This window comes from Mus caroli, unplaced genomic scaffold (assembly GCF_978045245.1).
Source record: "Mus caroli unplaced genomic scaffold, Mus_caroli_1 scaffold_7, whole genome shotgun sequence".
In the NCBI taxonomy this organism is placed as follows: domain Eukaryota; kingdom Metazoa; phylum Chordata; class Mammalia; order Rodentia; family Muridae; genus Mus; species Mus caroli.
In genome coordinates this window covers 133,910,832-133,927,708 of record NW_028227262.1, presented here as the reverse complement: position 1 = coordinate 133,927,708, position 16,877 = coordinate 133,910,832, and the positions used below count along the sequence as shown (strand labels likewise).

General features: G+C 39.3%; 1 protein-coding gene across 3 annotated transcripts in view; it reads left to right on the top strand.

Annotated features, from left to right (window-relative positions):
- The window catches only part of Mdfic (MyoD family inhibitor domain containing), an 82,243-nt gene that overhangs the window by 11,618 nt on the left and 53,748 nt on the right, over window positions 1-16,877 (top strand). For 2 of the 3 annotated variants that reach the window (XM_021164706.3, XM_085840811.1), the window contains one exon: window positions 9,193-9,315. In XM_021164706.3, coding sequence (XP_021020365.1) covers window positions 9,193-9,315 — 123 coding nt within the window. The remainder of the gene's footprint in view (window positions 1-9,192; window positions 9,316-16,877) is intronic. The other variant, XM_085840812.1, reaches the window with a different exon arrangement.

Here is a 16,877-nt window from a genome sequence, read left to right as displayed (position 1 = left end):
CCACCAATGCATTTTATACCTTTCTTAATGTTCATGCTCAATCATGTACTTCTGTTTTTGTAAATATTTCCGTTTTGCTTATGCATATTTTCCTTTGGCTCCCTCAATAGATAAGCTGGTTCATTTATAGTTGCTTTGTTTATTTTTTGTTTGTTTCTTTTTTTTTTTTTCACTTTGAATCCAATCAGACCTTCCTCTTGAAGGAATTCATTTCAGAGCTTGCTGAAAAGTCTCATCTTAACGCAGGTAACAGTGACTTAACTGAATTGATTTAAGCATTCAATTCAATCCATAAACACATAAATTTATCTGTGATTACATGCTTTTTTCTATTTATAAAATCATGAACGTTTATCTCTATGCCTGTTTGTCTACCAATGCGTGTTACCATGGTTATTTATATGATCTTACATGCTTTTTGGAAAAGGAGATTGTAGTCCGCTGGGAAGAGAAGACAAAGGAAGTTAGATTTGCATGGTTCTGTAAAGGTCATTAGGCTTCGGGGTTGTTGTTTTGTTTTGTTTTGTTTTCCTTTTGGATCAGTGAAAAAGTGAAATTCCAGGCCCCGGGTCTTCCTGAGAGCTGGCTTAATTTTGTTTTTGGTTTTAAAGGTTATATTTGCAGAATTTCCACATTGTTCGGAGCTGCTGGGAAAAGATAGTCACAGGTTTTTTTTTTTTTTTTCATGTTTCTTAGGGATTTTTCACCTTAGATTTCCTTGGATGTTGTCAACTAGAATACAATTGTCTGGGTTTTGAATGGATAATGAAATGACATTGTAGGAGACAAGTTTTATAGATAGAGGATGTAGGGAGGGATAGAGGTTAGTAAAGTCTGACAATATTGATATTTTGGAAACTGTGTCTGTTAATGATTACTGAGCACTTAATTGGTGTATATGAGGCGTAACTTGTATAAGTCCCTAAATTTAAACACAGAGATTTGTATTTTCTTTTCTGTAAAAGATAAGTGCATTGAACAGTTACTAAGGTTTAGGAGGGATTGCGAGGAGAGTTTCTGAGCTCTATCATTGTTTATACATCCACTAAGGAAGCAGCTACCACATAGACAACAAGAGGACAACATATTGTGAGTTTACCCTTGCCTTTTTCAGGAGAATAGTTGAGGGGGCATGATAGTATGTTAAAAAAGAAAAAATAATAAAGAGAATACTAGAAAAGGCTGGGGAAACCCAGCCTCTGTGGCCACAGACTGCTAAGTCAGATGCAGGCATACAAACTTCTTCATGGACTTGACTTGAAAGTATTCTCCCCCTCTTGGAACTGCCTAGTCCACAACAGAAAACAGAAACAAAACCAAAAAACAAAAGACAAAACAAAACCCCACAGCCTCCCATAGGACAGTACTTTTCCTTAGTCTATCTACGGACATGTCGCTTGTGTGGTGTTTCAGAAAGGGATTCCCAAGTGGTTATTGACCTCAACAGCTTACCTCATGATATTTTTATAGCAGGACTTTGAAAGATGGCTATCTAAAAGAACAGTAATAATCACCGTGGGTGAGCTTACTATGAACAAGACATTGCTTTCTAGATATGAGTTCATATACTTGATATAACCTATGTTCTAGTTACATTATTTTTCTCATTTTAAAGATAAGAAAAATCTTACCCAAAAGTAGTTTTTATAGCATTCACATAATTAGTAGCGGTCCCGTTGGTGTGGCAAACTGTTCTCAAACTTGTGCTAGTAAGCATTTCTCTGGTGCAGAGTACAAACTAGGGATCATATGTCTGTCCTGGAGATCGTAAAGGTAATCTTTGTTTACTATCAGGGAAGGATGTACACATCTAGGATGTAAAACGACAGCATTATCCTCTCTTCTTGGAAGGCTGTTTATGTTCAGAACTTTATAGTGTCTCAAAGTTTAACCAAGCATCCTTGCCCAATAACATTGCTAATCCTAGCTCACTGTGAAGCAACAGTCTGTACTCCTTTGGCACTATGGTTTGTTGGAAACATTCAGTTATTAGAGCTGGAGAGATGGGTCAGTGGGTAAAGTGATTGCTGTACAAGTGTGAGGGCCCGAGTTCAGATACACAGAACTCACACTAAAGCTAGGTATGTAACACATTTGTCCCAGCACTGCAGGGGTAGACAGCGGAACATCCCTGGGATCCAAGGCAGCCAAGATGGTAAGCTTCCGGTTCAGTGAGAGAACTTGCCTCAAACAAACAAACAAGTAGTGGAGGAACAATGTAGAAAAAGTGTCAGCTTCCCAACTTCACATCCACACACATGGGTGAGCGTGAGTGCAAACACACACACACACATACACACACACACACACACACACATTCAAGTACACACATGAATATAGCACACACATATTTTGGCTATTAGAATGATACATTTGTGTCTAAACTGGTGGACACATTCTTGTTTAATATTTGAGTAATTTGTCTAATAGAGGGATTGAGTTTACTGGTTTTTTTGTGTACCAAAGAGAGAACTATATAGATTACCTGATGACAGGTTCAAAGCAAAGAACACCTAACTGACATACCAGACTAAGAGCAGACCATGTTCTCCTGTGGTGTTATTCCAGACAGTTTGAGAGAAGGGCTGAGTGATTAAGGAGTTTTCTCTGCTAAAATCAGCTGGGTCACAAGATTCTTCCATTCCCTCACCCAGCCATCCCCTCCATTATCATTGTGTTTCTACTTCCATATTTTACTCTGAGACACCATGTGTCTCCCATCTGTAAAACTGGTCTGTTTTCTTCCTAATTATATCACTGATGGTTGTGAAGATCAACTAAATACTATATATTAAAGTCTTTTGGAAATTTCCACGACAGAACTCTAATTGTGAAATTCATTAGCGTTTTCTTTCAACAAAGCAAAGCATTTTTATCTTTCTCTCAAATAATATTACTGAACAACTACATATCAACTTAATGGCTGTTATATGGCATATATACATTTTATGTAAATTATCCAATTTATTTAATGTTTTTAAATTTTTCTTGCTTGTTACTGACTTTTCTTTCTTGTAGTAAATCAATTACTTGATTTCCCCAAGTGTCTGAGATAAGTAACTAGCATTATCAAGGTTTGAAATTTGGATAATGCCAGCTAGGTAAAATAGTATAGAATTTTAACTGAAATAGAAATTCTATTTACTTGAAATTTCCTATACTTCCTCAGCAGGAGCAATCAAGATTATTGGTGAAGACTGCCTCTCATTATTGATGCTGAACTTCGATCATGTTAGTCATTTTGGAGGAAAAAATAATGAACTTAAATTGATCATTTTGAACCTTTATTTTTTTTTTACCCCTTTGAGTTTTCTTTAGCATAATTCATGCTTGTCACTTCTCTAAGAATGAACTCAAGTCCTATGCCTACAAAGTATTTATTTTAATGTTTTCTTCCATTCTGAACATCCTTTAGTGTGTATGGGAATTTGAGTTCTACTGTTTACCCTTATGCAGAGTCAGTTACATTGTCAGCATGTGACATGGCCTTGGCAGTCCAACATCTCTGTTTTCCCGTGTAGAGGAGGAGGAGGAGGAGCTGAGGGCCGTTCTCTGCTCACACAGCTCTCAGTCTTGGAGTCAGAAGGCTGACCCTGGACCGGTTCCACCTCTATTCTGTTTTGTTGGGTCTTGATTGTTTCATCTGTGTATGTTCAGTCTTCCTGGCTGAGAGATTTATTTTGTAGGACATGGTCTCCTTGCTTATCTGCAATTTGTTTTCCACTTCTCTGTATTGAAGAGGCACACAGGAAAGCTTTGTACACCTGCAAGTACACCCCAATCCTTTGGCCCTGTGGTAATTTTAAAAGACTTTCAAGTTTGGGGTAGCTAAAATGTATTTATTTCACCCCATGTATTGGTAGAACAGGTTAGTACTATATACCATTCAGATTTTTGAGCTTTCATATTTGTCCTGACAAGGAAGTGTAACAAAATATAGATGTGTTCATTAGATGATTAGGTAAACTTTCATTTTTCGATTCCTTAGAATCCTGTATGGAGGAGGTGAATATTAAGATATGGATCTTACTACCTGTCCTGCTTGGACACATTTTTTTCTTGACATCACTCTTCCATTCACAAAGCCATGTGCACTAGATCCTCTAAGGTTAGGGTCTGTGCATGTAGATGTGGCAAGTGTTCTCATCATGGTTCTGACTCATCAGCAAAACCAAGAAGCATGGCTTATAGTAATTCACTACAGAGAGGAGAAGAACCCATTGGCCGCATGTGTAATCTCTTACCGTTTGGTTCATAGTGATGTCCTATGCTAGGGAAATCACTTGGTGCTGGAGATCTCCACCCTAGGCCTACACATAGTAAGTGAATTGCAACCTCAAGTCTTCATATATCCGGAATGAATGCAATGGCTTGAAAAGCAATCCTTAGTTTCCCAATGCACATGTTACACTGCAAACATATGTTGATAATGACCATCTGTTATTAAGCATTGTACCATTCCTACATTTATAATGGTCATGTGATAAATATCTAATATCTAAGTCCTCTGAAGAAGTAGACAGCTTGTTGATACCTGTTGCCAGGGTTGATTCTGTTTGGATGTTGTCCATAACATGAATGATTGTCTATCACTGAAATCCCTCTTTCTCCTTTCCTTCCATTTCTTCAGCGATGAGTGTAAATACTATTTAAGAATCTAATATCTGATATTCCTTTAAGATGAGGAGATGTAAAATAATACAAGTAAAGTGGTGTCCATGCCTTAGCTTTTCCTAGCACTGTTAAATGGCCACGGAAGCTTAGTTTATACAAGTAACGAATTAGCCCAAGGCCATTTCAGTTTTTACTGGGAGCCTTTACTGAGCCTTGCCTTGGGCTGGGTGCAGGAGATTATCACAGGACAAACTAGTGACCAGCTTTCAAGCCAAGACATTTAGTTTTCAAAGGAGGCAAAGTTGGACACCCTGGTGATTGTGATGTCGTAGGACTCTCACATGACTTATTTCCCTTTGAATCTAATGAGAAATGGAGCGGTAGTTTTTTCTTTTCCTCTTTTGACTTCAGGATACTGGGGATCATCTAATTCTAGAGTTTGCAGATAAGCAAATTCATTTTAAAAAGCATGATAAACTGTCTCTTAATAAGAATTTGGGGTAGAAGGAACTCCATCTCCCCTTAGGAGTAGGTTATATCATCATAAATCCATGAGTATATGGAGCACGTGTCATTGCCATTTATTCTGTGAGGATTGGAGTGGGTCTGTGCTTAGCACTCGAATATTGGACATGATTCAAATATGCGTCAAGTGTGTCTAGAGGGTTTATTCATACCTATTTTCTTTTAGTCAGCAATGCCTCATAATGCCTCGGTTTCATGAATTAATTTTAATGGAATTAAACTTGAACAGCTCAAAATTATATAATTAATTTCATTCAGCTTCAATTAAAGTTACTAATTGAATCAAGCCTACTAGCATGACACCTGGCGGCAGTCAGCTTCGTAACAGTGAGAGCACGGAGGACTGCTGATAAGTCAGTTCCTGTGAACTGGTGAGGTCGGAGAAAGTCTTTCTTACTGATAATCTCCAAAAGGCTGGATTTGACTATAGCAGTAAAGAATTCTGGAACTGTTTAAGAAAGTTAAGATTTCAATTGAAACTAACACATCATTTGAAGATTACATTTTCACCTCTGATAATGCTGAATAGATGTTACATAAATCTAGAACATATTGGTTTAGTATACTTTCCTTTATATTTCACTGATGTTTGAATATGGTTTTGCAGTCTAAAAATGCTTAAAACCATCCCCTGCCCTGCTTTTTGTCATAATCTTAGCCTCTGGGTTTCAACCTGAGTTTACACCCAACTATTTCTCATGTGTTGAAATGTGCTTTGTGGACCCTGATATAGCTGTCTCTTGTGAGGCTATGCCGGGGCCTAGCAAACACAGAAGTGGATGCTCACAGTCAGCTAGTGGATGGATCACAGGGCTCCCAATGGAGGAGCTGGAGAAAGTACCCAAGGAGCTAAAGGGACCTGCAACCCTATAGGTGGTACAACATTATGAACTAACCAGTACCCTGGAGCTCTTGACTCTAGCTGCATATGTATCAAAAGATGGCCTAGTCGGCCATCACTTGAAAGAGAGGCCCATTGGACACACAGACTTTATATGCCCCAGTACAGGGGAACACCGGGGCCAAAAAAAAAAAAAATGGGAATGGGTGGGTAGGGAAATGGGGGAGAGGGGGGGTGTGGGGAACTTTTGGGATAGCATTGGAAATGTAATTGAGGAAAATACATAATAAAATATATTAAAAAAAAAGAAATGTGCTTTGTGACAGAATTGTTAATTTGTTGTGAAATCTCTGTGATACATGAAACTTTTTTGCATGTGCAGAAATTTCTTCTCCCTTCTACTGGAAATGTTAACGAGATTGGCTAACAACTTCTGTCTGAGTTGCATCTCCTTCATTTCTTTTGCCTCCGTATCTTGATATCATGGAATTTCTTGACTTCCCCCTAATGGTGCAGACTCCATTCTTTCTGCCAATGAGCTCAGTAATTGGAAATGCTTCAGCAGTGGAATTTGAGGATGATAAATGGTGTGTGTCCAGCAAGATGCCAGAGACTGACCTGACTGGGCCAGCAAGAGAGTGAAGAGAAGACAAAACTCATGGACACACACACAGTAGGGATCAGATGTACTGGGCTCTCTGATGGAGAAGCCTGCAGCATGCTGGAAGCTCATGTTTGTTTTACACAGTGGAACATGAAGGCAGTGTTTACAGTGTTCAGCTGAGTCATGGAGGGTTTACAGATACTGGTGAGTCAAAGAGGCAGATTTAGCTAATATCAGCAGAAGCAGTCTCTACAGGTTAGCTCTTTTTCAGGTTGTAAGGGAGGAGAGCATGGCCTATATTTTCTGCATGCACCATGATTATTCACTCTTGGACGAGAGGAAGGTTTTGCAATCTATCTGAGACTCACATGGTGTGGAATGTGCCAAGTCTCCAAGGGTCTTAGGCTTTGGTCCTTGACGTGGCTGACTCATGTCCAATGATACACATTTACTCAGGACCTTCACCCACTCCCTGCAGACTAGCTCACTATACCTTTGTTACTGGTTTGTACACTCACATACTCAGTTTTCAACTCATCTCCCAGACTATGAACTGCACGAAGGTTGGGTAATATGTTATCTTTCAAGATATGGACACCACCCAGTGAAATGAATAAATGTTTGTATACACCATATGTTTCTGTGTATATCATCTATAAGTTATTCTCCCATTCTTTGGATCTTTTACCATCAAATCTAGATGAGAAGATTGGTCATTTCAACCCCATCTTCTTATCTCTTTAACCTTACTTAGTTTCTCACATCTGCCACTGTTGTCACTCAGCTAAACTCTCCTTGGTGTCTATTTGAACTTGGCTAACTCTCCACTTCAGTGCCTGTATGAGCTCCTTTTCTGTTGCTAAGGTAAAACAACCCGACAAAACCATCTTAGGGAGACAAGGTTTACTGTGGAGACATGCAGTTCCTCGTGGCTTAGAAGACAAGGCCTCAGGAAGAGAAGGCACTGTGGCAGGAACAGGAAGTGGCCTGGTTACATTTTTTCTGTACTTAGGGAGCCCAGAGTGAATGGAAGGTGGAGCATGCTATGATACCTCAAGGCCTACCTACCCCAAGTGACCCATTTCTTCCACTGAGGCTTGACCTCATAACATTTCCACAACCTTTTCAAATAGCCCCATCAGCCTGGACCAGCTGTTCACATATGCAAGCACATGTGGGTAGTCTCAGTCTCTTTCTCTCCCTGAGTCTGTCTCTCCTCTCCTCTTCTTGTTCTTCCTCTCTCTGTCTCTGTCTTTTTCTGTCTCTTTCTATGTCTCTTTCTCTCTGACTCTCTCATATCCAGTGAATATATAAAGGATATAGGAAAAGTGCATCTCCTGAGGATAGCTCCTTGTCTGTTACATAAAATAGAATTATTCACTATGGCCCCCCAATCAATTAGGATTGAGATTGTTTATTGCTCCCCTTAATATGTAGCCTTACTTAGTCATTTCACAAAGCTTCCATAGCTTCTTTGATTTGACCCCCTCGCTTTTGAATTAAGTCCAGTTTTCCTCTGTTGACATTTAGATATCCACATTCTATCTTCATCAGAACTTCACAGCCTCACCTCCTGTCCTTCTGAAAGAGCTTCCTAGCCTGGAGCTGGGACCTTTGCCCAAGTGTCTGCTTTTGGAGTTTTCCCATGCTGTTCTTCTCCCTTTCTCCCATGTGACTTTTTGAAGTTCTTCTAATCTTTTAGAAACCATCCAACGCGCTCCCTTCTCTATAGTGTCTTTCTTGATCTCTGAATCCTGATGAGATTTTTTTTTCCTGGTCCTTTGAACTCCTTTAGTGCTCTGGACCTTTCATAGCATGCATTTTACCTTGTGTTATAGGTTGTGTGTTGTTTGACTTATGCTCCCAACAAGACCTTCCATTTCCTTACATGTTGTCTTTCCACCCGAGAACTCATAATCCTACACACCAACCTCTCATCCTAAACACGTGCCTCTCCGAGGAGGCACTGCACACTCTTTGACTTTTTCCTTCGCTTTCTATAGAGAGACCTCTGTATCTGTTTCCTAGATCCTCACTGCCCAGTTACTTCTCATTCAGCTGGGCTCTGCCTTTCATGTCCATCAATCATTTGTAGTCTCTTCTCTTTTGATACTTTTTCTGTCTCACCTGCCTCCTACCTGTATGGACTCACTCGCTCTCATCCTTGATGTAACCTTTCTACATTCCTCTGTTATGACAGATCACCTGCTGTGCTAAAACTTATTTACTGCTGTCTTGATAGGTTGTATTTTCTTGTGAGCATGTTTCCTTAATGATGAAAAGATAGTAGGTGCACAAATGTTAATGGGCCAACAATATGTGCAACAGTCAATAATGGTATATTATATATTTCCTTAACCTATGGCAGACTTGGAAGCAGTAAGAAAAACTTAAGTCATGTGTGGTGCTACACACCTATGATTCCAGTACTTGAGAGGTGCTGGTAGGAAAATCAGAAATTCATGGTCATCAGCTGCATGGAGAGTTCCAGGTCTATGTTCTATGAGATACTTGTTTCAGAAAAATCCTCAAACAAACAGCAACCCTCCCTGAAATACAGAAAGACAGGTAGCATTCACCAAATGATAATACGTTTCATCTTTTTCAGAAGCATGTAATGAGGACAATACTGAGAAAGATAAAAGGCCAGCTACCAGTGGCCATACCAGGTGTGGGCTGATGCGGGACCAGTCCATTTGGCCAAATCCTTCAGCTGGTGAACTTGTCAGAAGTAAGTATTTCTTAAACAAGAACTTCCGAGACACAGAGATATGACTATGAAAGCATACCTAGTTACCTTCCCAAGTAATTTTGCTACACATCTCTAAGTCTGAAAGTGTTTCTATTGATGCTATAACCATCAGAGCTAAAATTAGGATGTAAGTCACTATGAGCATTCATATCTTCTTTAGAATGGAACAACTGGCCTGTAAAAATTATACCCTATGTTAGATTTAATCAGCTCTTTTTTGAGTGAGGACCCATTGGAAATCAGATGTCGTCCTTAAATACCCGTTGTACACAATATCAGATCTAAAGGACAAAATGCTCTTGTGGTTGCTATTCTTTTGGTAATTGATACCTAACTTGTTTTTATATTGCTATTTGTGTCTTTTTGATGCTTCTCTTGCCCCTGAGGTGGCTTTATAGAGTATTTATAAAGCATTGGTGTAATTATTTCACTCTGAGAATAGTAGAAATTATTGTATCTTTCAGGGGATGTTCAAAATTCAATGTGAGGCTTTAGATGTGGAACTTATGTCTCTGAGTCTCTGAGTCTCTCTAGGTAGCTCAAATTACATTTGCCATTGAAAAGAATTTAGTACAGGGAAGAGTATATATGGCCATATTTGAAAAAGCATAGAAGGAAATCTTCTGAATTCTTGTTCATGGTTACTTTGTCTGCTAGAGTGCAGAGAGAATGCATTTCTCACATTCAAGTGTTGTACTATCTAATTTAATTTTCACTCGTCATTTCAGAGAATTTATAATATAGATTCCCTCTTGTGTTATATTCTTTTTCTTCAAAACTTTTGGCGTTACTTTCTTTTGAAGAATGCTCAGTTCCTGGCCCTCACTGAATACTAAGAAAACATCAACTTGGCAGAAAATTAGCAACAATAGTAAAAATACTGTCGAGATATTTATAGTTTTCCTTTCTAAAACGGCTCTCCAAGCATGTTCTCTTAACTTTAGGTTTGAGATACTTTTGTCTCAGAGAACGGAATAGGAAGGAAGGAAATGTAACATAGAAATTAGTGACAAACAGGATTTATATAGCCTTTTCCAAAGAATCAAAGAAACAGCATTTGAAGAAAAGTTGTCCCTCAATATATATTGATCCTCTTTTATTGAAATATCAACTCTAAAATTGGGAAAAACAAGAGGTTTGGTGAAATGCTGGCATATTTTGCATGTGATTTCCTAAAAACTAGACTTGGAGCTAAGGTATACAGGAGAGAATTTAAACTCCACTCACTGGGGGGGACACATGTAAGCCCCTCCCAATCTCTCTCTCTCTCTCTCTCTCTCTCCCTCTCTCTCTCTCTTACTCTCTGTAGAAGCAGAATTGTAAGAGTTTCATTTAATTAATTCATTTCTCCAGTTTTCTTTCCCAAGCCCATAGTAGAATAATGTAAATAAGATCACCTAAGGCAAAACTCCAAATACACTGTGGCACAAGGATTTGGAGATTTGGATTAATGTGTTACAAAGCTTTTTTGCTACTTGATGGCGCTCATCCTAGACACAGAATTCATCTTGCTAAAAGACAGGATTTAAAGTGAATTGTTCTTTCCATTGTCTTTACTGGTTAAGTGGACACGAATCAAAAATATTGCAGGGAACAGTTTCCTTACTGAGCTAATGATGCAATGTGTACCATGTGAGCATTTGGGAACAAGTGTTTAGGTCTCTACTAATGTTCCCAGAAAGAATATAGAGATAGGGAGGTCTATCACCTCCTATGGGAGTGCTGCGGTGACTATTGGCAGTTAAATAGACTTGTGAAAATAATAGCCACAGCCTGTAATAGCACTGGAAACCTGAGCTGGCAAGCATTTTCAAATACTTGTGAGTGAACATCTGACTCAGAATGAGGATTAAAAATTCCAAAGCCTCTTACTTCTGCTAGTTTCCCAGTCATGCTTTTGTAGATGAAGGCTATCTTGTTGGATGTATAAGAAACATTCGAAGTGGAAGAACTTAGAGCATACTAAATGTGACTCCATCACAGCCACATCAAGAAGTCTCCTCCTGTCATAGCAAAAGCCAGTCTATCTCTCTGAGTTAGGACTCCATGAAGCTGTCTGTCTGCCTTTGCTTCTTGAACTTTTCCAATAGCATCCTCAGTCATTTCTTTTTAAGTCAATGTCTGCTTCCCACATTAGGTGAGTTGGGTGTTTTCTTCTTGCTTTACTGTTCAGGGCCTTATGGAGGCTCAGCAGATCTTTTAATAACAATAGGCCTTGGAAAGGGAGCTGGTGGCTCAATTCTCCACAAGGCTGGAAGTGAACATAAGCCATGAGTCAGTTCTGGCTCGCTCCGGTTCCAGGAGCCCTGTGTGGCTCCCTGAGTGCCATGGAAGAACAGGACAGCTGGCTTCTACAGAATTGATGTGAGTGTTCCCACTGAGGCACTAGGTTGGCTGGCCGGATGGAGAGAGCATCAGAAAAAGAAAAGAAAAAGACGGCTGGGGTGTGGGAACAGTTTCAAACGCACAGCCCACTCTTTTTTCCAGTCCTGCATGGGATAGCTCAGCTGCATAAGTCAAAAGTGCAAAGGACAACTGTTGAATCTGACTGTGTTTTCTTTATCTGCTCTTGAGAGGAGTTTCTGTGGGCTGGTGACTCACTGGCTGTCTCCACTGACCAGGATGCCTGTTGCCTTCTCTATTGGACATTTAGGGGGTAATTTATAACGGACCGATATCTGGCAATGTGAAGTGGCTGTTTGCACTTTTCTTCACTGAGAATAAAACAGCCCTGGAAAATGAAGGGAGTGGCTGCTTTGGAAATTACATTCTAGTTAGAGGGTGTATTCTCAGGCTTCCTAGATGAGATCTAAGCAGAGAACTATTTCCAAATTATTCCATGAACTGACCTCTGTGGACCACCTGCTTATGGCTCACACCGAGTTGGCTCCTGTGCTGGGTGGATGTTTGACTTTTTCTCATTTCTGTAGTCCTTCTAGAAGAAACATGGCAGGTGGCCCACCAGGGATTGTGATTTGAAGGCTTGTATTTCAAATCTGTTGTCCCTGAGTTCCTAACTTATTAGAGGAAAAAAAAATCCTTTCTGGAAGTAATAAATAAAAGAAGAAATCCATATGGAATGAAACACTTTGAATAAATAGGCCACACAGAGTCTAGTGCAGGAATGTGCCGTGTGAATATCTTTCTTACAAAATTTAAATGCAAAAAAAAAAAAAAAAAAGACAGCTCGAGCTACTTATGTTTGTTATTTTTTTTTAAGTCTTAAATTAGCAAAGAATTAAAAGCACAATAGCCGTTTTCTGGGGAAATTTTAAAGTTGGAAAGCTTTCTTTCTATTTTATTATTTTTAAAAAGAGACACTTAAATGCTTAAGAACCATTCATATTCTGAGAAAATACTTTTGAGTATAATTTAATTTGGAGGGATTTATTTCAGATTCTAGAATTTATATAAATATTTTGTTTTCCCTGAGAGCATGGACTAAGACCTCGGTTTTTCTCCTTAGAGGAGGATATATGGTGTGCTGCATAATTTGAACCTATACTTTTTAGTAGTGCTTTGTTTTAATAAGCTCCAGTTTTCTGAGTTCATAAAATAGACATTGCAATGAAGTGACACCCTAGTTAATATTCATTTTTCTATTTAATCTGTAATACACGCAAATCCATAAAAAGTAATTGGCAACATAACATGTTTTAATTATAATTGAAAAGAAATGATCATGGGATGGTTTCTAAGATAGGAGAAGATGTTTCTATGTCTACATGCAGATGCATACATGCGTGTTCACATGCATGCTTGTGCATGTGCATTTACGTGTGAATGTACATTATGTACACACGTACCTCTATTGACAGGCAGATAGCATGTGTCAACAATGTTTTGGTTTAATTTAGGTCAAATTCTAATATCCTGGTTATTTCCTATGAAGCGCTTACATTTTTCTTTGTTCCTCTTCTTAAGTGCCTGAGGTCTCTATTGCAGAATTTTCTAGGTCTTTCCGAACATTCCTGTTACTTAACTTTATCCATGGACACTGCTTTGTATGTAAATGCCTCTAATTCTAAATGCCATTACTTAACTCCAGAAATTTTTCTCAGCTTCTCTTCTAAAATAAATTTCCCATTAAATTAAAACTGTTTGGTTCAGCTAATTCTCTCCTTTGTGATTTTTATAGAATTCCCAGGATCTGAAGCAAAGTTAGAATGCTCTACTTAAATGGTAATCCCCATTCTGTTTAACCCATTTATTCATTTTGAAGAGTTTTTAGCTCTCATAATAGTAAGCACTTAATTGGCAGGAGAATGCAAGCCGCTCTCTAATTCACACTTGCCCGCCCTTACCGAGCCACGGCTCCTTCCATTGCCACTCACCCTCCTACTTGAAGCCTTCCTCTTGGCATCCTCTGAATCTCCTCTCCATATCAACAGGCTCTGCTGTTAGCAACTCTATTATGTCTTTTCTGAGCCTCTGCCAGCTTAGAGCTGATCACCCTTAATGAACACCATTCCATCACTCCAGGGGATTCTGCCTGTGTGGAAAACACAGAAAGAAAGGCAGGTGCTCGGGCATACTGTCATATACTTAGAACATTTCTTATTTCGATGGGGGGGGGAGAGAGAGAGAGAGAGAGAGAGAGAGAGAGAGAGAGAGAGAGCATGAAGTGGTTTTGATTTAAGAGTTTTCCACAGCTCTCTTGTTTGAATGCTCATTTCAACAACTATTATTTGCTTTTCTTTGGAGTTCGGTTTATATGAAATTAAAAATTATACCCCATTGATGTAGCACCTTGAGAGGACTGGTAGATGTTGCCTATTAAAAATCATGCTTCTTATTAATTTCAGGCATTGCCTGACACTTCATGCTCATTCATGTCTCGGAGAAGTACTAGGAGCAAGTTGTTCTGACTTCTGAGCTCCTCAGTGGCCTTTCCTGCTCTAGGCAGCTATCAGGAAATTCTTTGTCTTCACTCTGCTGACCAAGTGTTTACACCCACTCGCACAGTTGCTCTGCTTATTGTCCCAGAGCACACCATGTGATCATCAGTTAGTACAAATCAAGCGAACAGCTTGGTTTCCAGTGGGGTGTGTGTAGTGGTGAGCCATTTTTGGATGTTCTTCTACATTTACCTCCTCTGTTAATTGTAACCATCTAGACCCCTATTCTAGAGCAGAGGTGAAGTTTCCTGACACAATTCTCTTTCATGGTAGATTGTTCCATGCTTACCCTGGGTTCTTTCCCTTAATTGGATGGAAATATTGTTCATCTTTTTTGTTGAACATCTTAATATTAGGTATGGGAAGGCCAGAGGAAATGAACTGCTAGGGAAAAGGTCCTGACTGAGTGATTACTTACTACTGGTGTTGAATAAGTTATCTAACATCAGTGAACTCCTATTTCTTAGTCCCCAAATGGAGCCTAATACCAGGAGGCTCATTGTGTCAGTTTGAGGATTCTACCAGGAACTTTGTGTTCCATTGCAGGAATGGATGGTACGTTAGTTCATCAGTGTGCATTAGTATTATCCTTGAGCTGAGCTATGAATTTTAAGATATTTTTCTTTTCATTATGGTGCATTGAGCCAGATGCTTGGAAGCACTACGATATATAGATTATGTTTTCTAAGACCTCCTGATATCATGGCCACAGGTTTGCTGCATTCAGTTGATTAAGAGCTTTAATGTGTTATAAAGTAGCAAGATGTTTATAAACCAATATACAGAACGTAAAAACATATTGTGTTGCACTTATGGGAATAGGTGATTGTATGCATGCCTCTTCATCTTTCTCCAAACCACATTTTTCTTTTCTTTTTCTAGATAAGGGTTCTCAACCTGTGGGGCAAACACTCCTCAGAGGTCAAACAATCCTTTCGCAGGGGTCTCCTGTCAGATATCCTGCATATCACACATTTGAATTATGAATCACAATAGTATCAAACTACAGTTATGAAGCAGCAATGGAATAATGTTATGGGTGGGGGTTGGTACAGCACGAGGAACTGTATTAAAGGGTTGCAGCGTTAGGAAGGTTGAGAACCCCTGCTTTAGATCAATTCCAGGTTAAGAACTCACGGTTGTTTCTGTGAAGACTGTGTGGCTGTAGGTTAAAGTTTCCTGGGTTATGCATGAGACAACAAATGTTGTTATTATTGCGCTTATGCCTCTGTTTTTGTTCTAATTTATTTGTATATGTTCGTCATCATATGCTAGGTCACTTGCCTTTTAATCTACATCATATATTTGTCTGCCACAGATTTTCAAGTTCTTCCTGGTTATCCTAAAGTCTTTTGGTCCTTCCTTGCCAGCTATGTCATTGAGCTGGGGGACAGGTAGGGGATAGGGCTTAGCACTGACCTGAGATTTAGCTTCTCATTTGTAAATTTTTCAGGCCTCTAAGAAGAACTGAGGCCTGGGAATTATCATAGAGATCATCTCAAAAAATGTTAACCTCTGAAGAAATGAATAGCATTTAATTATCAAGACCACAAGTGCTGTGGTCTAGATAATTTCAGTTCTCCAACCTCAAACTTCCTGCATCTGAAAATTCTGAGAACTTGTACAGATATTAATCATTTGTTTATAGACTGGTTTTATATGAAACTTTTGGGATTAGGACTTGACCTAAAACTTTGAAAGAGCACATTATGATGGTTTTGTTTACTACTGAGTTACGTTGGGGATCCAGTCATGATCTATGCAGGTGTAGCTTTTGCATGTGAAATTTATGATCTTGTGAGAGAGACAGTTTTTCCTGAGATGATTGCTTGTGTTAGCAATACCTTAGGGAAAAGTGCAGGGCTACTGTATGTTTACATGGGAGAAGTCCAAGTCCTGACATGGGAAGAGCATCAGAGAGAGCTTTGCAGAGGGAAGCCATGAGGAAGCCATGCCTGTGATTCTACCAAAATGGTTTAGATAACTAAAACAGGGTGTGTGTGTGTGTGTGTGTGTGTGTGTGTGTGTGTGTGTGTGGTGGTACAAGTCAAAAGCACAGCACATTTTTGGTTCTAGAATTAAAAGAGGGAAGAGTTGACTGGAGTCCCAGTTTTGCATATACTGGGATATAACGTGTGGGATTTAGCGGAAGAGAGTGATGGCAGGGAAAGACTTCCTTAGGTGAAGACTGATGGTGTTGGAGTTTTGACCTGATAAGGTTTATGCTATTTTAATCTGAACTTATTTTTGGAAGACTGTTTTTGTAATGCTTTGGGAAGTAAATAGAAATGAAAAGGACTGAATTCCATAAATTGTGATAAGACTGTTGAGTTAATTGAGATAAGAAAGGAAGGTGTTTTGTCAAGATTAGGTCACAGAGGATTGCAGGAAGGAAGAAACAGGAAGTGGGTTTTGCTCTTAGATCTTTCAATAGGGTCTCACTCTAGGCAAGACTAGCCAGGCTAGACTCGTGGCAACCCTCCTGCCTCAGCCTCTGGAGCTCAGATGTGAACCATTTGGTATTATTCACGAGGTTCATTATTTGGTAAGGTGAAGGCAGGCAGATGAAATAAGTGCTGGGAACAAGGCCAAGGATTTTGGTTCGAATAAATGTTAATTGTTATGCAAGGACAATGGGGCCCA